Source organism: Mobula birostris, chromosome 25 (assembly GCF_030028105.1).
Source record: "Mobula birostris isolate sMobBir1 chromosome 25, sMobBir1.hap1, whole genome shotgun sequence".
In the NCBI taxonomy this organism is placed as follows: Eukaryota; Metazoa; Chordata; class Chondrichthyes; order Myliobatiformes; family Myliobatidae; genus Mobula; species Mobula birostris.
In genome coordinates, this window is record NC_092394.1 from 11,806,493 (window position 1) to 11,829,748 (window position 23,256).

Here is a 23,256-nt window from a genome sequence, read left to right on the forward strand (position 1 = left end):
GCAAAACAGTAAATTTCACAACATTATAACAGTGACATAATATGATTGTAAATAAACTTGCAACTCTCATTTTATGTCAACCTGTCAAGCTTCAGGCCAGGCCACTCAGGGTCTTGTGCTCATATTATTTTGTGACTGTATGTGCTGGATCGTAATTGTACGTGCTGTGTGTGACTGTATGTACTGTGTTTTTTACGTTGGCCACAGAGGAACAATGTTTCATTTAGATGTGTTCACATGTATGCTCAGCGATAATAATCTAGAACTTGAACTTGAAACAACATGAGGATGATGATGCAGTGATTGAGATGATGGGCAGAGGTTCATAAGCATTTGTCCAAATTGATGATCTTAAAATACGCTCTTGAGTGTGCCTACAAGAAAATGAATCTCAGGGTTGTATTGGTGGCAAACACTGTACTTACTTTGATAATAAATTTACTTTGAACTTTGAATGCTATACTAATTTTGAGCAGAGTTCATTATTGATTAATGAAATGCTAACAATAATTATGGACTTTTTAAAAGGAAAAAGGATGAGTCTTGTTCTTATTTATGTGTATTCATTGTTTTACTGTTAATAAAAGCATAACACAGACAAGGCACAAATATATGAAGCATTTTAGAAAACTTGTTCAAAAATTAGTAATCTTTTAAAGAGACAATTGAAAAATAACATAATTTCTTAGTAGTATAGCTATAGTCACCGTTGACTATCCAAATACTGATATGTCCACCAGGTCTGCAAGGTATTCAAATGTCACGTGTTCTTGCAACCACTAGTTGGTACTAAACTGGCATGAGACATTTCTTGTGAATCCACTGCTCTAGGATTGTAAAAAAATCATTCATGACTTCGTTTGGCAATAAATATAATCATTATGTATCTTTTTATTATGTAGAGATGATAGAATTGAGGGGCACCACTGCTTGCTCTATTTTTGTGCGTGCCATTCTTGGGCACATGTGCCATAGGTTCACCATTCCTGTACCAAAGGGTGTTGAGAACCTGTTCTGCAAGTGAAATAACCACGTTCTCTAATGAAAAGACAGAGAATTGGTCATAGTTGAACAAACAAAGACTTCTAACACTAGCTCACAATCTCTGAGCAGCCACTTTAAGTCTCACTCTGAACAGTTACCAGTTGTCAGTGGTTCTAGTTTGAAACCATCATCCATGTCAGGAGAAAATATTGCAATCTTCGCTAAAGAGTGGGGAGGTGGGGGTGTTCGTACTTTACAAGAAAACCAGGTCATGTGACAGGAGACACCCTGCCCGTTATTACAGTGTTCCTAAAGCCAAGCCTCCAACATGTTTCAATACTCCCTTGTTAATAAATTACCACTGACCTCATCCCTCAAGGTGATTATCAAGGCCTGACCAATCCCACAAAATGAAATTAATTGCTCAATTTAATAAGCTTCAAGGTGAAAAGCCATTGTTCTCTGCTAGGTATGGCACCAATTAGCATTCAAAGTTGAAAGTAAATTTATTATCAAAGTACATATATGTCACTACACACCACCCTGAGATTTGTTCCCTTACAGCCATTCACAGTAGATACAAAGAAACACAACAGAACCAATGAAAACTACACACAAAGATGGACAAACAACCTAAGGTGCAAAAGAAAACAAACTATGCAAATGCAAAAATCAATTAATTAATTAATTAGATTGAGAGCATGAGTTGTAGAGTCCTTAACTGTGAGTTTGTAGGCTGTGGAATCAGTTCATCGTTTAGGTGAGTGAAGTTATCCACGCTGGTTCAGGAGCCTCAAGGCTAATAATAACTGCTCCTGAACCTGGTGGTGTGGGACCTAAGGCTTCTGCACCTCCTTGCCGATGGTAGCAGTAAGAAGAGAGCATGACCTGGATGCTGGGATCATGATCACTTCTTACTGCTGCAATCAGGAAGGAGCTACAGGAGCCCTGGGTGGAGCCAAATATGATACTGAGCTAAGACAGGTGGTTGGTGACATGGCAGCTCGCACCCATACACCTAAAGGCATCCGTTAGTCTTGCGAGACCATGGATCTGCGCCTGGAAAGTCTTCACTCTCCAGAGCGCAGGCCTGGGCAAGGTTGTATGGAAGACCAGCAGTTGTCCACGCTGCAAGTCTCCCCTCTCCACGACACCAATGTTGTCCAAGGGAAGGGCATTAGGACCCATACAGCTTGGCACCGGTGTTGTCGCAGAGCAATGTGTGATTAAGTGCCTTGCTCAAGGACACAACACGTTGCCTCAGCTGGGGCTCGAACTCACGACCTTCAGGTCACTAGTCCAATGCCTTAACCGCTTGGCCACCATACACCCGCTTAATGCAGGGGTTCCCAACCTTTTTTACTCCATGGACCCCAGGTTGGGAACCCCTGGCTTAACGCATTGAATGGCAGACTCCTCCTAAGATAAAATTTGGGATTTTGGGAATTCCAGCAACTGGGAATCACATACTCGAGCACAGTACAGACAGAGAACAAGTGCCAACTCCTGAAACAACAAACTTCGTCATTCTTCGTCATTTACATTGCTGTTTCAATTCTGCACTTTCCACTCTCTTAAATCACTCTTACCTTGCCAAACTGCTCAAAGTACTGCTTTACGTCATCCACTACTGTGTTCGCAGATAATCCGCCTACAAATATTTTCTTTGTTCGTGTGACCATCTGGGAAAAAACCAAAAAAAAAGTTTAATTTTTATAATTTACTGAAGAGCAGTTTGATTACCCCAGATATAACTCATCCAAGGAACATGTCATGATGAACAGACACTCCATTGTTTGAGCTCAGTCAAATTAGCTCTCTTAAATTAGAAAATATTCAGAAAGAGAATGAAATAAAAGGTACTTTAAATTTTCAGACTGAAAAGACTGTAGGATAAATTCCATAACAGGAGTGATATTTATGGAGTAGGGGTCCCCAGCCTTCTTTATGCCATGGAGCCTGACCATTATCTGAGGCGGGCATGGACGCCAGGTTGGGAACCCCAACTACAGAATCATAGAAAGCACAGACACAGAAACAGGCCTTCTGCCCTATCTAGTCCATGCCAAAGTTATTAATCTGCCTAGTTCCATCGACCTGCACCCGGACCATAGCCCTCCATATCCCTCCCATCCATTTATCCAAATTCCTTTTAAATAAACACGCATTGACCACTTCTGCTGACAGCTCATTCACACCATCCTCTGAGTAAAGTTCTCCCTCATGTTCCCCTTGAACGCTTCATCTTTCACCCTTAACCTATGACCTCTAGTTCTAGTCTCACCCAAAGCAACACGCACAAAATGCTGGAGAAACTCAGCAGGCAACATCTATGGAAGTGAATAAACAGTCGAAGCTTCAGGCTGACACCCTTCTTCAGGACCAGAAAGGAAGGAGGCAGAAGCCAGAATAAGAAGCTAAGGGTGGGGGGAAGGAGGATAGCTGGAAAGCGATAGGTGAAGCCAGGTGGGTGGGAAGGGTAGAGGGCTGGAGGGGTCCCAGGAGGAGGTGATAAATGCACACACTCATTGAGAAACACACAGCAGCACCGTCATGAAGAGAGGACAGTGGAGCAAGAAGGAGCCAAAGTGAGGGTGGGAAGATTGGACAACAAAATAATGACTGAATTATAGAGCTACAAACGCAGGAGATTGTGCAGATGGGTGGAAATCCAGTTGACACAAACAAAATGCTGGAGGAACTCAGAAATTCAGACAGCGTCTATGGAGGGGAAAAAAAGAGTCAATATTTCAGGCTGAGAACTTGCATCAGGACTGGGACGGAAGGTGGAAGGAGCCAGATTAAAGTGGGGGGGGGGGAGTGGACAGAGTACAACTGGTAGGTGAGAGGTGAAGCCAGGTGAGGGGGAATGTGGAGGAAGTGGGTGGGTGGGTGGAGAGGAGAAAATGAAGTTAAAATCTGGAGGAAATGAAGTGAGATAGATGGAAAAGATAATACAGTTCTAGAATATCTGTATACCACATTTAATATGCTGTCATGTGCACCATATACTGAATGCCGTCCTTCAGCGCTACAAGGTTCCTTCACACTCTCTGAAACAGGGGTTCCCAACCTTTTTTATACCACTAACCAAGGGGTCCACGGACGCCAGGTTAGGAACCCCTTCTCTGGAGGAACAAAAGCTCTATCCTTTTGACTGCTAATTTTACCCCATCCTTACATTGCTGATGGAAAGAATTAAGTCGGGAGGAGGAAGCTGTCGCTTGGCTAAGTGCAGTACCAGGCTGGAGTTGCTGGCATGCTTTAGAGGCCACCTTGCCAGGCAGGAGAAGAACATGTCTTTGCATGACTGAATCTGACAAGTTTACTCAATGCCTTCCAAGACATCCACAATACCCATGTATCAGGAGCCAACAGCAAACACCATTAAAGCGTGTTCACAAACAACTCAACAGACATGGATAAGGAGCAGTGGCAGGTGAGGTAGAAGAGAGAGATCATGATGGACCAACACACACTCAAAAGAGATACTGAATGCCCCAGGGACAGATCTTCACCCTGATGGGAGCGAGAAGTTCACTCCACCCCGGCACCCAAAGCAACAGTAGTGGTTACACTTGTACAGTTCTACACATCTAATAGGAAGGTCAGGAGACAGGATCTTCTGCCTACACTTCCTACTCTGTTTAGACTGTGCCACACCATCTTGTGTGTCAACGTAGCCTCAAAGACAACTTCTTTGAACATTCTCAAGGCACAGAAAGTGCAATATAATTTCCCTTTCTCACCTTCTCCATATCTGTCCTACCAACCTCTATAGAAACTTTATAGTCTTCATTTTTTTCCGAGTAAGTCAAAATCCGAATCAGAATCAGGTTTAATATCACTGACATATGTCATGAAATTTGTTGTTATGCGGCAGCAGTACATTGCAATGCCTAACAATAAAAACAGTAAATTACAGTAAGTTTATATTTAAAAAGTTAAATTAAGTAAGTACTGCAAAAAGACTTTTTTTAAAACAGTGGTAAGGTTGCGTTCAATCACAAACAAGAGAGATCATGATGTCCTGCCGAAGGGGTCTTGGCCCGAAACGTCGACTGTACTCTTTTCCATAGATGCTGCCTGGCCTGCTGAGTTCCTCCAGCTTTTTGTGTGTGTTGTTTGTAAGGTAGTGCTCATGGGTTCAATGTCTATTCAGAAATCTAATGATAGAGGGGAAGAAGCTATTCCTGAATAGATTCCCGAACTGCTCAGTCCTTCCTGGTAGGATCTATCTCTCAGGGTTGGTATCATTCCTGAAAATCTTTCTTTCTACTTTCATAACATCCACCAAACCATCACCCTTTTGTAATGTTAGCAGGACTGGGCACCCTCCTACCCCTCCCCACACACACAAACATATTCTAACCTAAAACATTCCATAAACCCAAGAGATTCTGCAGATGCTGGAAATCCAGAGCAACACACACAAAATGCTGGAGGAGCTCAGCAGGTCAGGCTGCATCTATGGCAAGGACATAGATAGTCAATGTTTCAGTCTTCCCCCTTCCTTTCCAGCCCTGATGAAGGATCTTGGCCTAAAATATTCCTTTCCACCGATGGTCCCTGATCTGCTGAGGTCCTCCAGCATTTTGTGTGTGTTGACATTTCTCTTCACAAATACCATCATACTCAGTATTTTATAAAAATCGTTATTTTTATTTCTGCTTTACTAGCATCTGCAGAATTTCAGTCTTACAAAGGGAGTCTATTGACATAATTGGAATGCGACATATATGGAAAACTGGGATTCCAATGACCACATTTCAGTCAGTGTTGCAGTGAAACCTGTTTGCTCAGAAAGCCTGACATAATGAAAAGTTCAGAAGTAAATTATTATCAAAGTATGCATATGTCACCATACACCACCCTGAGATTCATTTTTGTGCGGGCATTCGCCGTAGATGTAAGGAAACACAATAGAATCAATCGATAAGCTACACACAAAGACAGATAATGAATGTGCATAAGAAGACAAACTGTGCAATTACGAAAAAAGCGCAATGGATAATACTGAGAATAAGAGTTGTAGAGCGGTGAGAGCAGTAGTGGAGGAGATGAGAGCCTGCAAGGCGGTGGGAATGAAGCATCAGGGAGCTTGGACAAGATGGGAGAATGCGGTTGAGAGGAAAGTGACCTGGGCTGATCTTTGGAAAGCCGAACCACACCGCATCCAATTTCTCATCCAGGCAGTGTACGATGTGTTTCCAAGCCCATCAAACCTGCACACATGAGGCAAGGCAGAGTCATCTGTGTGTCCACTGTGCTCCAAGCAAGGAACCCTGGAGCACATCCTCAGCGGCTGCGCAAGGGCACTTGGTGAGGGACAGTACAGGTGGAGGCATGATCAGGTCCTGAAGACCATCGCTGAAGCCGTCAGCGCAGGAGTTGAGTGGGCGAAGCAGTCCTGACCCTCCAAGCAGACCATTGACTTTGTCAGAGCTGGGGAGCAGCCAATACATGCCAAAAGAACATCTGCAGGCATTCTGACCTCTGCAAGGGACTGGCAGCTGTTGGTGGACCTCAAAGGGCAGCTGAAGTTCCCCAACTATATCGCAGCCACCACCCTGCGACCAGACATTGTCCTAGTGTCTGAGTCTACTAAGCAAGTGGTGCTGCTGGAGCTGACAGTCCCATGGGAAAATAGCTTGGAAGAGGCCTTTGAAAGGAAGCTCTCCAAGTATGTAGGACTGGTCAGCAACTGACAGCAGGCTGGATGGAGAGCGAGGTGTCTCCCAGTGGAGGTTGGTTGTAGGGGATTCGTAGCCTGTTCTTTAGTTAGAGCCTTAAGCATTTTGGGCATCGAGGGAGAGAGGAAGAGGAGAGCCATCCGCAGTACCACCGATGCAGCAGAGAGGGCCTCAAGATGGCTGTGGCTCAAAAGTGGGGAGCCATGGAGTCATAAGTAGCTAGCCATCTGGACACAAGCTGGGGTCTGATCAGCCCCGGCTGGGTCACCTGGAGGAGGCTGTATGATGTTGAAAGACCTGAAACACCCGATGACTCCAGGAACATCACTGAAGATGTGTCCAGAAGCATCAATAGATGTATGTACACAGAATAAGAGTTGTAGAGCCCTTGAAAGTGAGTCCACAGGGTTTAGGACAGGTCACTCATAATCAAGGAGGCAGATGAAAGATGTTTGGGCCAGAAACCACTGCGGATCTAGGCTGGAGGGCAAATGGAACAGTAAGGGCAAGCTGAAACACAAGTAGCAAAGTTTTGGATGCAAACTTTAGCCCAGGTTCTGCATCCCAGTGTCCCTGTGGCTTGGGCATCGCCTGTTGAAATACTTGGAACTTTACCCAATTTTCAACAACTGTAAACCACAGTTGCCTGTCCCAGAGGGACCAGAGAGCCAGTGGAATTAGACTGGGTTGCATGAGTACATTCCAAGGAAGAGGGTGTGTGTAAGCAGTCAGAATGAAACCCTGACTGAAGTAATCCATAACAGGACACTTACAATGAAATCACAAAGAACATTATACAGGGGCTCTGCATATTATGAATGACCTGATTTACAGAAATCAAATTTTATGCAAATTCTCCTTTACATTTTTAATGTATTTTTCAAGCTAGTAATTAGAATAGTAAAATATTTAATGGCATTCTTTAATGCATAGGTGCTTAGCCCACTGTTCTACTTTCTCAACATCCACAACTATGTGACTAGACACAACTCAAACACCATTTATAAATTTGCTGACGACACAATTATTGTTGACAGAAATCCAGATGGTGACAAGGAGACAGGAGCGAGACAGATCAGCTGGTGGAGTGGTGTCACAACAACAAATTTGCACTCAACATCAGCAAGACCAAAAAATTGATCGTGGACTTCAGGAAGGGGAGGTTGAGGGAACACACATCAGTCATTATCAAGGGATCAGAAATGAGAAGTTTCAGGTTCCTGAGTGTCAGCATCTCTGAGGATCTATCCTCACATATTCATGCAATTATTTAAAAAAAACACATCAGTATCTATATTTCATAAGGAGTTTGGGGCAAATTGGTATGTCACCAAAGACACTTGCAAATCTAAGGGGCATCACGGAGAGTATTCTAACTGTTTGGATCACCTCCTGGTATCGAGGGGCCACTGCGTAACATCAGAAAAAGCTGCAGAAAGTTGTAAACTAGTGCCCAGCTCCACCATGGGCACTAGCCTCCCCAGCTTCAAGGACACCTTCAAAAGACAAAGCCTCAAAAAGACGGCATCAATCATTTTCCCTTTATTTTTGCAGTATTTATTTAATTTAATTTTGCTTTTATATAAACTTATTGTAATTTATAGTTTTTATTACTATGTGTTGCAACGTACTGCTGCAGCGAAATGACAAATTGCATGATATATGCCAGTGATATTAAATACGATTCTGATTCTGACTGGATATTCATTCAGTGCCCACTTTATTAGCCACAGGAGTTCAAGGTTCTATCCATTTTAAGGCTCGGCAAGTTGCGCATTCAGAGATGCTCTTCTGCACTCCACTGTTGTAATGCGTGGTTATTTGAGCTACTGTTGCTTTCCTGTCAGCTTGAACCAGTCTGGCCATTCTCCTCTGACCTCTCTCGTTAACAAGGCATTTTCGCAACAGAATTGCTACTCTCTGGATGATCTGTTGGTTTTGGCACAATCCTCTGTAAGCTCTGGAGATGGTTATGCGTGAAAACCCCAGGAGATCAGCAGCTTCTGAGATACTCAAACCACCCCGTCTGGCACCAATGATCATTCCATGTCAAAGTCACTCGGATCACATTCCTTCCCTATTCTGATATTTGGTCTGAACAACAACTGAACCTCTTGACTATGTCTGCATGCTTTTATGCATTGAGTTGCTGCCCCATGAATGGCTGATTATAGCTATTTGCATGACCCAGCAAGTGTATAGCTGTACCTAATAAAGTGGCCGCTGAGTACAGAATAAGTTCCATTGGGTTAATTATGGGTAATGTAGGGTGATTAATGAATGAAAAGGAAGAATTATAGTAAGTGTAAAGGAGGGGTATAATAAAGGTGCCCACTCATTCAGGTATTTGGACAGGTTCGTGGATAGGAAAGGTTTAGAGAGGTAATGGGCCAAATTCAGGGAAATTGGATCAGCTCAGATGGACACCTGAGTTGGAAGAGTGGGCTCTGCACGCCATAAAACCCCATGAACCTATGAGTGCAGGTATGTACAGTAAGTGTTCAGAATGACATGAACAGTGAATGAGGCAGTTTGTGCCCACACAAATCCAAGGGAGGTTTTAAAAAACTGTAATTATACACAGAGCAAAACCAACAGCTTTACCGTTACAACCACAGCAGTCTAAGTATAGAGGAATGAATCAGCCCAGAGCTGAGGGTACTGCTGTTCCAAGGACTCCCAGACACCCCTCTATGCACTAATTAGGCCCTGACCTGTGGCTATTTAAACAAGGGCCACTGGTAAACAAAGTAAATGCTCAATTTATTAATTTCATCTGAAAACTTAATCGGGAAACACAAAATTGCAAAACAGACCAGCTCACTCAGACTCTGTAATGAAGATCATTACAGCTCAATAATAAACAGAATCATCAAGGTTTACTACATAGACTGTTTGAGGGCATTCTCCCTCCTACTTCATATTAAATTGCTTGCCCGACTTAATTTTCTGGCTTTAACATGATCCAGCATCCTGGGAAAACTTGTAAATATTCAGCACGGGCTCAACAGGAAGCCTCTGGGATTAACCACATCAGTGCCAGAGGCTGCCGCCCGTCACTCAGTAAGGATTCTGCATCAATAGGATAGGACATCAAGTTGCATCCAGAGAGCCTCCAACCTGATTTCTTTCAACGTCCGGTAGTTTCTCCCCCTTCCTTCTTTCTTTTTCCATTCCCCATTCTGTCTCCCCTTTTACCCCTTCTCTTCTCCTCACCTGCCTATCATCTCCCCAGGGTGTCCTCCACCTCCTTCCCTTTCTCCCATGGTCCACTCTCCTTTCCTATCAGGTTCCTTCTTCTTCAACCATGGATCTTTTTCCACCTGTGACCTCCCAGCTGCTTACTTCATTCCCCCCACTCCCACATTCACCCACCCTCCCCTCACTTGGTCTCACCCATCACTTGCTACTTGTACTCTTCCCCCCCGCCCCCCACCCTTCTGGATTCTTTCCCCTTCCTTTCCAGTCCCGATGAAGGGCCTTGGTCCAAAACTTCAACGCTTTATTCGCCTGCATAGATGATCCTGACTTTCTGAGTTGCTCCAGCATTTTGTGTTACTGAAGGTTTCCAGCATCTGCAGAATCTCTTGAGTTTAGGATCCATCAAACAGTCCCTTTGTGTGTGTGGTTCTGGCATAGGATATGTCCTGTCAGCAACAGTGCAAGAATGACAATGCTCTGACTTAGTCTAACCCCTTCAAATCTCCAACAGAGGCCTCTCAGCCCATCCAGTCTGTGCTGAACTACTAATCTGCCTAGCCCCACTGACCCACACCTGGACCATCACCCTCCATACCCCTCCCATCCATGCTCTCACCACCCTCTGAATGAAGAAGTTCCCCTTAAACACTCCACCTTTCACAATTAACCTATGACCTCTAGTGCTGTCAGGATAATCAAGGACACGACCCATCCAGCCAACACATTTTTCGTCCCTCTTCCCTCTGGGAGAAGGCTCAGGAGCTTGAAGACTCATACGGCCAGATTTGGGAACAGCTTCTTTCCAACTGTGATAAGACTGCTGAACAGATCCTGACCCGGAACTGGGCCGTACCCTCCAAATATCCGGACCTGCCTCTTGGTTTTTTTTACACTGCCTTACTTTCCCTTTTCTATTTATGATTTATAATTTAAATTTTTAATATTTACTATTGATTTGTACTCCAGGGAGCACGAAGAACAGAATCAAATTTCACGTGAGGATTGTACGCTCTAGTATCAATTGTTTGGCGACAATAAAGTATGAAGTATAAAGTAGTTCTAGCATCACCCAACTTCAGTGGGGGGCGGGGGGGACAGCCTGCTTGCATTTACCCTCTCAATACCCCTCATAACTTTGTATATCTCTGGAGGCCTCTTCAATCAGGCAAAGCTCAAAACTGAGTTGCAAGTGATCGGGGGGGAGTATCCAACTTACATCAGATATTTCCACACTTAGACATTTATCAGACCAGTAATAGACCACACACTGAGAGAAAAGATCCACTTACATGCACCAGGAATTTGCCTGATACCATCATGGCTGTTAAGTGCTGCACAGCTCAATGTTTTCTGAAGCAGGTCATAAATATGCGGCAAGCATGTAATCTATTAATCAGTTATTAGCCAGTATCAGACCGGACACTCCTGAAATGTAGAACTGACATTATCAGGTTCACTGCATTCTACACCTGTCGGCCAAACCTCAAGTCCTAACCACTTGTTTCACTAAAAGAACTGACTCTCCATCAATTCCCCCACCGCGCACTGCCAGTGGAATGACTTTAGTACGGATGAGACAGTTGCTCACCTCCTTGCAGACTGTAGGTTTGCAAACAGGGTATGAGAAAGATGCAAGGGCCCGTGTGACAGCTCCGTGACAGAGGACTCTCTGGTCAACGGTCTGTCCCCAGAGACACACACAGAGACATCAAGTGCTGCTGGCAGATTGCCAGCTCTGTGAAAGACACCCTTTGGTCTGCCCAGAAGTTGTTGGTCTGCCAGCACATCGAGATGTCCACAGAGGAGCCCTGCTGATTGGCACATTCCAGGCTGCAGGAGTATGTGCTGAGGGACGCACTGAAACTTGGTGCAGCCACCGCGGGGGCTCAGTGAGGAAGCAACACAGTGTAGGGCTCTTCTGCTACTGGAGAAGCTCCTCAATTATTGTAGAAGTGTACCACCGCTCGGGAAGCATGAGTGGCAACAGTCTTATGGTTTTAAGGAATGTAATACAACTCTACCAAAAGCATTGACTATGAATGTAAGAATGAAAGAGATTCCAGAGTTTATACTTATAAATGTCTTTTTCACACACACAGATTTTGAAAGACTTCTGAAAGAGAACAACCTGCAAAGCGGGTCATTTTGTTCCCTTATTCAGTATACGCCACGGACAGCTAAGGAGGGCAAATCATTGGGCATATTTAAAGCTGAGGCTGATCAGTTCTTGATGGTGGAGCAGACTCGATGGGACAAATGGCCTAATTCTGCTCCTTTGTCCAATGGTTTTACATTTTGCAGTGTGTTAGCAGGACTTCAAAAGGAAACACATCTCCAAAACAAATCCTACTTTTTACTAAGCTGGCTTAACCATCAGTTCAGCTAGACAGAAGGTCCTTGCTCAACGTCATACCTAAATCCCTAGAAAATGGATAAATATTTATTTTTCCTGGGCCAAGGCCAGACTTGAGAGACAGGTTGTGGGCAGATGGACTGGGGGAGAGATCAGAGAGTCAGGGTACAGTGGATGGGGTAAAGGATAGAAGGTAAACTTCCAGTTTAAAATGACACTACCGAAGACGTGCAACAGCTTACTGGTAGTTCAAAAACAAAGGAATTAAATTAAAACCATTGTTAATAACACTTTTTTAAAAAAGTAAATTGTGGTAAACTATCACTAGAAGCAATGAAGAACCAAGCGAAGGTAAAGCGAATTCGCAGGATGTGCCCTGCTGGTGTGCTGCAAAATCAATGCACTTGGAGTTGAAGCCGTCCAGGTTGGAGTGAACGATTTGTAACGGAGAAGACAGGACAGAGGAGTTCCAATGCCCATTCCAACTAACCCAGGTAGGAAGGTGGATTGCTCTAAACGGCGAGCTTACTTGGAGAGGTCAAGAACAGTTCTTTGGTAGCACAATTCAGGTCTGAAGCAAACCAGTGGGCGGCGTGTTCAAGGCCCGAGTCCTAATGTGAGGTACAATCTGCAGTTTGGACAATCTAAATGCTGGCCAATAAATACTGGAAAGGCAAGGCGTTGAGATTCGAATGAGGTTGGATCGCTCTGGGCACTGAGCCAGTTTGGAGAGGTCAAGAACAGCTCCCTCGACAGCAAAATCCAGGCACAGTGGCGGGGCCCAGGTCCTAGTGCGAGGTTCAGACAATTTAAATGCCGGCCCAGATAGTCTGAGGGCTTTCCTCTCCTCGACGTTGAGGCTGTAAGACTGCCCCCGGCTGCTATGCTTCGTGTCTGCAAACTTTGCAGCGGCTTGCACCACTAATATGATGAACTGAATACCGAGGCTTTGGGCCTGCTTCAGGGATTTGGATCTAAGGACTCAATCTGGTTCGGAATGCTGTCGTCGTTTCTCGCTTCAACTGTCTGCATGATTTGTTTTGTGTCTTTTTTCCTCTTTCCCTGTGGGCACTGGGGGGCGGGGGAGGGTCGGTCTTTTTTTAAAATTGGTTTATTTCGGGTTTCTTGCTTTGTGGCTGCCTGTAAGCAACCAAATCGCAAGGTTGTATAATTTATACATTCTTTGATAATAAATCCACCTTGAAACTTTGAAATATGGCACTTCGTGAGGTATTAGTCTGATTCACAACAAAGACTGAGTCACTGCCACCCTATTGAATCAGAATCAGGTTTATTATCACCAGCACGTGTCGTGAAATTTATTAGTTTAGCAGCAGCTGTACAAGGCAATACATGACAATATAGAAAGAGAAAAAATAAGTAAATCAATTACAGTAAGTACATATATGTATATTAAAACACAGGCTGGTTTATTACCGAGCTACAGGGCAAAACTGTTTTGCATGTCCCCCACACAGATCACTTCATTTTAGCAGTGCACTGAGGCAGTACAATGGAAAATAAATAACCAAAGACAGAGTATAGTGCTACACTTAGAGAGAAAGTGCAAGGCTAGTAGACAATAGGCTCAAGGCCCTAGCAGGGTAGATTGTGAGATCAAGAGCCCGTCTCATCAAACAAGAGAACCATGTTCAATAGTGCAATAACAGCAGGATTGAGCCTGGTGGTACGTGTTTTTAGGCTTTTGTATCCTCTGCTGATGGGAGAGGGGAGAAGAGAGAATGCCCCGGGTGGGTGGAATCTTTCATTATGCTGGTTGCAGTGAGAAGTGTAGATGGAGTCCATGGCAGGGAGGCTGGTTTCTCTGATGTGTTGAGTGTGTTCACAATGCACTGCCAATTCCCGCAGCCACAGACACAGCAATCGCGATACCAAGCCGTGATGCATCCAGACCGGATGCTTTCTGTGCTGCATCAATAAAAATTGGTAGCAGCAAGATGAGTGCTTGGCCTGGAGGGAGGGGATCCTTGATGATGGGTGCTGCCTTTCTTTTGAGAGAATCTGCAGGAGCTTCCATGTTCAGTCTGGAAGCATTTAAAAATACCGCACAGGAAGGGGTGCCATGGTAGCGTAGTGGTAAGTGTAAGGCCATCACAGTGCCAGCAACCCAGGTTCAATTTCACCATTGTCTAAAAGGACATTCTATAAGAATTACACCACTGTCTATAAGGACATTCTATAAGAATTACACCACTGTCTATAAGGACACTCTATAAGAATTACACCATTGTCTATAAGGACACTCTATAAGAATTTCACCACTGTCTATAAGGACACTCTATAAGAATTACACCATTGTCTATAAGGACACTCTATAAGAATTTCACCACTGTCTATAAGGACACTCTATAAGAACTTCACCACTGTCTATAAGGAGCTTGTACATTCTCCCCATGACTACTTGGGTTTCCTCCGGGTGCTCCAGTTTCCTCCACATTCTAAAGATAAAAGGGTTAGTAGGTTAACTGGTCACATGGGTGTAATTAGACGGCGCGGGCTCATTGGGCTGGAAGGGCCGGTTATTGTGCTGTATCTCTAAATAAATAAATTTAAAACAGTTGTTGGTTCCTGCTTTGGATCCCGGGGATGAAACCCATCTATAGTTTGAATGCCTATGCAAACTCAGAAACCTTATTCTTAAAAAGTTGGCAACACCAATGCAGGGTGGAACTCAACAGACTTGGTCCTGAAAGGTGCAGGCCTTATCACACAAGCAGGGAGTTGTCTGCGAGACTCCTGTGCAGCCGACTGTTATCTCGAGCTTTAATTGCATTATGACTGAACAGCCAATCTAAATTACAGGATGAATTTCAATAAGTTCCAACGCAGTGTGGATAAGACTGACAAGACTGTGGGGAGGTAATATTTACTTCCTATTAACTGTGGCCTTGTAGAAAAGCCTGCCACGGGAGCGAAGTAAATCTGGAATTACACAGACAATCTGGAAGTCCAGCAGCCACTCTGGGCTGCAGGAATGCAGGTGGCATCTGAAACTCTGGACTGATGGTCCAGTCTATAGAAAATCTATTAGTTGCCTAGGGAAAAAATTATAATACGTATCGTGCGATATCATCTCAGTATCTGGAATAGAGACCAGGCAACTAATTAAAATCTGATCACAAGAGTAAGTTTTTTTTTTCTTTTACGCAGAAAGTGGTTGATATCTCGAACGTATTGCCAGCGATGGAGGTGGATTCATATATTTATTTATTTAGTTTTATTTGGAGATCAAAAATTTATACTATGATCAAAAGGTATTTGAACAGGCACTTCAATAGTACAGGCGGAGAAGCATATGGTCCTAATCCAATAGGATTAGTACAGATGGGCTAAAAGATTGACATGGATGGGGTGGGGGGTGAATCAAGGGGCCTCTTTCTTTTATTTATTCACTGAGATACAGCGTGGAATAGGCTCTTCTGGCCCTTTGTTCCACCCCAGCTCCGATTTAATCCCAGCCTAATCACGGGACAAGTTACAATGACCAATTAACCTACCAACTGGTACGGCTTTGGACTGTGGGAAGAAACCAGAGCACCCGGAGGAAACCCATGCGGTCATGGGGAGAACGTACAGACTCCTTATGGACAGTGGAGGGAACTGAACCTGGGTCGCCAGTACTGTAAAGCGTCGTGCTAACCAGTGCGCCACCGTGCACCTTTCTCTGATATAGGTTGTGGCTCAGGAAGCAGTACCGACATCCAGGTCTGAAGGATACATACGAAAACATGAAAATCAAAACACTACAGAGGCTAGAAATCTGAAACTTAAAAACAAAACCAGAAAATGCTGGAACGGCTCGGCAAATGAAGCTGGCACAAAAATTAACACTTCAGGTTGAGGTCATCTGGTCAAGCTCTTCAACCAGAATCATTAAATCTGCTTCCCTTTTCACCATACTGCCTGACGTATAGGTACACTCCTTCCTTTTGCACACATTTGAAGTGGAAGTTGGTTGCATTATGGAGAAGTGCTCAAACATTGATTCCTCTCAGGTACACCCTTGACAGCTCCCACTCTCCAACTAACCTCAGACAACCAGGTTGATCTCTGTGCTGTGCTCGATCCCATTGGCACAATGCCTTAAAAGTCGTACTTTTTAACAACACAGGAGATTCCTGAGCATTGCAGCAATTGTAGAATGGACAACTTCATGTTGAAATTTTTTTGGTAAATTGATCTGAATTACTGAGCAACACACACCAATTGCTGGAGGAACTCAGCAAGTCAGCGAGCATCTATGGAGGGGAATAAACAGTCAATGTTTTGGGCCAAGACCCTTCATCACGACTCAGTATTCATCAGAAGTTCTGATGAAAGGTAGTCCAAAACATCAATTATTTTCTTTTCCTCTCCATAGATGTTACAGTTCCTCTGCTATTTTGTGTGTGTCGCTCAGTGTTTTCAACAGATCAATTTACCAAAGAATTGCAACCTAAATAAAGTTGTCAATTCCACAAATGCTACAATATTCTGACAGATTACCTCATAATGCCATGGTCTGAATCTCAGCCTTGCTTCTGTCATAAACCCACAGTGTCAACAAGTTCCTCAATTTACAAATGTACCTTTAACATCGCAAAATGCCCCGAGGCACTTCAGGAGAGTAATAAACAGTTTAGACTGACTGATCCTATATTAAAAGGAACAAAGGGAAATAGCAAGGTGTAAATATTTAGGGAATTCCAGAAGCCAAGGCCCAGGCATCTGAAAGTACAAGCCATCAATGGACAAGCAAGAGGCCAAAGACAGTTGAGAATGTGGAACTCACAAACAGGATAGGTGGTTGAAATTAGCAGAGTAAGTGTATTTAAGAAGACACACACAAAATGCTGGAGGAACTCAGCAGGTCAGGCAACATCTATGGAAAAGAGTAAACAGTCGACGTTTCAGGCCAAGACCCTTCTTCAGAAAGCCTGGAGACACATAAGAAGGGAATAGTGGGCTATGCCGATAGTTTTATTTGAGGAAATGGGGCAGATGGGGTGGTGGTGGCAATGAAGTGTGAAAGGGTTAGAATAGGATCAAAGACCATCATGAAAAGAGTGAAATAGCCCATCCCTCTGCATAGCAGTAATATTGCTTAAATATTTCAGACAGTTATAAGACTGAAAGAAATTACACGGAGAGGGAGGACTGAGAGAGTTAAAAGTAAGGAAGAGAATTTGAACACCTTTGTGTTTCTTAACCAAGAGCCAATATTGGTTGCCAGGTGTTGAATGACTGGGACTCAGTACAACTTATGGTGTGGGTACAGAAGTTCTAGATGGCCAGATTCAGAAAGAGCAGGCCAACAATTTTGTGTGTGTTGCTTAAGTATTATTGTGGAAGCCAGGCTACTGGAAGTGTTGCCATAGTCCTGGGCGTAGTGCCTAGGGGTCTCTTGCATCCCTTCTACCAAGTAGATGGAATCTCAGTTTAACATCTCATCAGGTTCTTTATTAGTAAGAACGCCAAAGGTCATGGGGAGAAGGCATGAGAATAGGGTTGAGAGGGAAAATAAATCAGCTGCGATCAAATGTTAGAGCAGTTTTGATGGTCCAAATGGTCTAATTCTGCTCTTATGGTCTGAATGCACCAGATTTATGCATGTTGTGTTGTATTAACAATTGCACTTAAAAATAATGTGGTAAGTCTATGGGAAATGATGGTTTGGTGGGAGAGGCACACAGAAGAAATAGATGGGATGACTCATTCTGTGTCTATGACAATGCTTACAACGTGATTATATCCAGTTTCAGCTTCATCTCCCCAATGTGTACACTCTGTGTGGTAACTTCTACTTTAAGAAAAGCACACTCGACAACTCCATGCCAAAGAAACAACTTACGCTCACATTACAACACTCTGGACCTATACCTTTTCCTCTGAATCCTTGGATTTTCAAGGCCGTGTGATTTCCTCAGCTAACATTCATAATCTGGAGCAACTCACACAAAATGCTGGAGGGACTCAGCAGGTCAGGTGGTATCTAAAGAAATTAATAAATAGTCGACGTTTCGGGCCAAGACCCTTCTTCAGGACTTCAAGAGTTTCATAATTCAATTCTCTGCCTAAGCTCTTACAGCAAGAAAAAAAAATATAAAATGTAATAGTGCATTTCCCAAACTCAGACAAAGTGCACTCTAAGCAATAAAGAATTAGGTGAAATGTAGCCCTCATTCTAATGTGATGGGTGATGGGCGATGGGGTGGATATACGTCTCTACTGAAGGAGGTGTAAGGTCCTCCTTCCCTCTGCTAGCTTGCAGGTCACCCTAGGGCAAGGTGTAGCCCCCCCCCCACCCCCGATCGAGGTCACGTGAAACCATGGGAGCGGGTGGTGGATGGTCATATGAGCAGCTGGTGCATATTACAAGTCCTGGTTATGCGACCACTGACACCAGACAATCTCTGAAGAGTATTGGTAATGGCTGGGGTCACCTGCCTTGTAAAGTCACTGCCCAGAAGGTGGCAATGACAAACCATTTCTGTAGAAAAATTTGCCAAGAACAATCATAGTCGTGGATAGACCATGATCGCCCACGTCATACAACACAGCGTATAATGGATGTATGATTCTAATGTAAACAATGGATTATCTTATATCTAAGGTGATGGATTTCTGTTCAAGTTCAAATTTATTATCAAAGTAAATATATGTCACCATATCCTACGCAGCAGGCATTCAACGGAGAACAAAGAAATACAATATAATCAATGAACAACTACAAAGACTGACAAACAGCCAATGTGCAAAAGACAAACTGCAAATACCAAAAAAATGAAAGGCTACGTAGAAGGAAAGGATTAGAATGATCTTAGAGTAGGTTAAAAGGTAAGCACAACATAGTGGGCCAAAGGGCCTGTACTGTGCTGTACCATTCCATGTTCTTTTTAGAGGCAGCTCTTGCATAAAATGGTTCCTTAAGGTTGTTATAGCCAGGGACTCCGACTACCTATTAAATGCTCCAAATGGCGTACGCCTCAAATAGCCTCTGACAACCAAGTCCAGCTTCTGGCCTTCACATGTGGCTTAGCTACTAAGGCCAGCAGAACCATTTCTACTGACAGGAAAAGGGACAAAGGCAGTTTACTGGTACTTTGCCTTAAAACCGCTTGCTTCAAGCAGATGGGGCTCGTCTGCCGTGGTTGGCAGCTCATCTAGGAGAAGAAAACCTCCGCTGCTTTGTGGCTATACCCACTCATGGGGAAGGCTTTGGGAGTAAACTCCGAGTGAAAAATCTGGAGCTGGAGTCCCTGAGGCAGTCCTACGTTGTTTTAACGTTGACTGGCAACTCCTGCGACACTGCTGGTACAAACCGTATAGGTCTCTGCCGTTCTTTTGGGTTCAACAGATGCGTGGAGAGGGTAAGCTTGCTACATGGGCAACAGCTTGCTCTCCAAACAGCCCAAGTTTGTATATCTAGACAGCGAGGACGCAGCATCCCTGGTCGACCCTGACCGGCAGACACTCATTTCATTCTTGCAATAGAACCAAAGGCAGATTAGTAGGTTAACTGATCACATGGGTGCAATTAGATGGTACAGGATTGAGCCAGAAGGGCCTGATAACATGCTGTATCTTTACATAAAACTAAAAATTGGATTGACGTAAGATTAGTATAAATGGGTGGCTGATAACCAGTGAAGGTACAAGAGGCTGAATCGACATCCCTCTCCAGCACTACCACTGGTTTATCATTGACAATTGTTCCAAGATACAGGGAAAATCTTTGTTTTCCATGCCATCCATACAGAGTAATTCATCACAGTAGATCAAGGTAGTACAAGGGAAGTCAATAACAGAATGGAGAATAAAATGCTACAGTTACAGAGAAAGTGTAGTGTGGACAGACAGCACAGTGCATGGGCCATGTCGAGGTAGCTTGTGAGATCAAGAGTCCTTCTCATTGTACCAGAGGTCCACTGAATAATGATAACAGCAGGACAGAAGCTGTGCCTCAGTCTGCTGGTACATGCCTTCCAGGCGTTTGTGTCTTCAGCCCAATGAAGGAGGGCGGAGGTGAGAGGACTCCCGGGGGTTGGGTGAGGTCTTTGATTACACAGCCTGCAATACCGAGCCAGCACACTTCCATCTTCCACCAAGATATCAACTCTGCACAGAACCAGGACAGGACTTCCACATAGCACCACTCGAGCTGCCTAACACAATCTAGTTCTCCGCCTGAGAGTTATGAGGGTAGGAAATGCAGGTATTTATTGACAGGCAGTACTCGGTGGTACTGTTGGAGTTAAGTGAATAGGTATATTTTGGTAAAGGAAACTGTAATGGTTGGGCTTGAACTGGGGTAAGACTGGAAGTGAAGAGGGGTGAGAGATTAGAAACTGTTTTCAACTAAATATAGCCATAACTGGAAGTTATGAGATGAAAAAAAATGTTCATCTGGTTTGGCTGTCTGAAAGAGTGTTAGAGGCAGTAACCCTAATCAAATTTACTTGAGTGTGTACACTTGAAGAGATGTGACCTGCTGAATGACAGACTTGGTGCTAGAAAGTGAGATTAGATCAGGTAGCTCTTCCTCTACTAGCACAGATACAATGGTCCGAATGGCCTCCCTCCATGGTGAAAAATTTCATTAAACACAGAAGGCCTACAGCACAATACAGGCCCTTCGGCCCACAAAGTTGTGAATATAAACTGTGCCGCACATGTTCTTACCTTAGAAATTACCCAGGGTTACCCAGAGCCCTCTAGTTTTCTAAGCTCCATGTACCAATCCAGCCAGTCTCTTAAAACGACTCTATCGTATCTGCCTCCACCACCATCACCGGCAGCCATTCCACGCACTCATCACTCTCTGCGTAAAAAAACTTACCCCTGACATCTCCTCTGTACCTACTTCCAAGCACCTTAAAACTGTACCCTCTCATGTTAGCCATTTCAGCCCTGGGAAAAAGCCTCTGACTATCCACACGATCAATGCCTCTCATCACCTTATACACCTCTATCAGGTCATCTCTCATCCTCCGTCGTTCCAAGGAGAAAAGGCCAAGTTCACTCAACCTATTCTCATTAAGGCATGCCCTCCAAACCAAGTAACATCCTTGTAAATCTCCTCTGCACCCTTTCTATGGTTTCCACATCCTTCCTGCAGTGAGGCGACCAGAACTGAGCACAGTACTCCAAGTATGATTCTACAAAAGGAAAACAAGACATCACCTCAGGATCCTGCAGGCAGTTAACTCACTCCTTCCAAAAGAACACAGAATGCAGAAACAGTGGCTGCTAATTTGTGAACAGCAAGCCCCTACACAGCAAGGGGACGACAGATTACTTGTTCTGATGACGTTGCACAAGGGATAAATATCAGCGTCACGTGTTCGCCTCAATTTGGCACAAGATCATGTAATTATCTATGTCCATCTGAAGTGGACAGATGTGACTGACCCAAAAGATGCAGAAGAAGGAACAGGAGAGAGGGAGAACATGGCGATGAGGAAGGAAAGGTCTGTGGCTTCTTATCAAATACCACATAATGAGAGAGAGAGAGAGAGGGAAACAAGGGGCCTCAAATCCATGAAAAATACTCTCTTTGCAAACTGACAAAAACATTTCAGAGTTTTTGAAAACTGGCGTATTCTCTCTTGCTGACAGACGACAAAAGTTAAACAACAGAAGCTGTACACACCCTATAAATTTTATTCCCTGTATTCAATAGCTGAGCCCAATGAAAGAGGTATACGAAGAGAAACTGCTCCTCTCAGTATCATTCACCAACATCAAAAAGAACAACGCAAACACGAGAAATTCTGCAGATGCTGGAAATTCAAGCAATACACCTCAAAGTTGCTGGTGAACGCAGCAGGCCAGGCAGCATCTCTAGGAAGAGGTACAGTCGACGTTTCAGGCCGAGACCCTTCGTCAGGACTAACTGAAGGAAGAGCTAGTAAGAGATTTGAAAGTGGGAGGGGGAGGGGGAGATCCAAAATGATAGGAGAAGACAGGATGGGGAGGGATGGAGCCAAGAGCTGGACAGTTGATTGGCAAAAGGGATATGAGAGGGTCATGGGACAGGAGGCCCAGGGAGAAGAAAAAGGGGGAGGGGGGAAAACCCAGAGGATGGGCAAGGGGTATAGTCAGAGGGACAGAGGGAGGAAAAAGGAGAGAGAGAGAGAGAGAGAGAGAGAGAGAGAGAGAGAGAGAGAGAAAGAATGTGTATATAAATAAATAATGGATGGGGTATGAGGGGGAGGTGGGGCATTAGCTAATCCCTCCCCCTCTCCATCCCCACCCCCTGTCTCCTCCTATCATTTTGGATCTCCCCCTCCCCCTCCCACTTTCAAATCTCTTACTAGCTCTTCTTTCAGTTAGTCCTGACGAAGGGTCTCGGCCTGAAACGTCAACTGTACCTCTTTCCTTGAGATGCTGCTTGGCATGCTGCGTTCACCAGCAACTTTGATGTGTGTTGCTCAAAAAGAAGAAACAATCTTGGCAGAGAATAAGCTTGCTTGCTCTTATTGAAATAAATACCTTCAGCATTTTTGGTAATGCAGTATACAAGCTCATGAGACTAGTACTGCGAGACACAAGCTTGAACAGCTTTCAGAATCAGAATCAGATTTAATATCACTGACATATATCAGGAAATTTATTGTTTCATGGCAAAAACATGAATGGTGCAAAAAATTGAGCAAAACTAGTGAGACAGTTTTCTTGGGCTGGTTCACTGTCTGTTCAGAAATCTGACGGCAGAGAAACCTCAACAATGACAGAGTCATATCGATGTTTATTATTTATAAACTTCACTTCATGTTTCTGGGCATTACTGAATCAGATTTAATATTACTGATATATGCCATGAGACTTGTTGTTTTGTGGCAGCAGTACAGTGCAATGCATAAAATATACTAAAAATTATAATAAGAAGCACAAGTAAAAAATTAAATAAGTACTGCAAAAATAGTACATCCATTCAGTAATCTGATGGTGGAGGGGAAGAAGTTGTTCCTAAAACATTGAGTGTGTGTTTTCAGGCTCCTGTACCTCCTCCTCTTTGAGAAA

The 23,256-nt window shown here is 44.0% G+C and overlaps 1 protein-coding gene across 15 annotated transcripts in view; it reads right to left on the bottom strand.

The window, feature by feature from the left end:
• msi2b (musashi RNA-binding protein 2b) overlaps positions 1-23,256 on the bottom strand; it is a 639,735-nt gene that overhangs the window by 446,176 nt on the left and 170,303 nt on the right. For all 15 annotated transcript variants that reach the window (XM_072243487.1, XM_072243483.1, XM_072243482.1 and 12 more), the window contains exon 6: positions 2,574-2,666. In XM_072243487.1, coding sequence (XP_072099588.1) covers positions 2,574-2,666 — 93 coding nt within the window. The remainder of the gene's footprint in view (positions 1-2,573; positions 2,667-23,256) is intronic.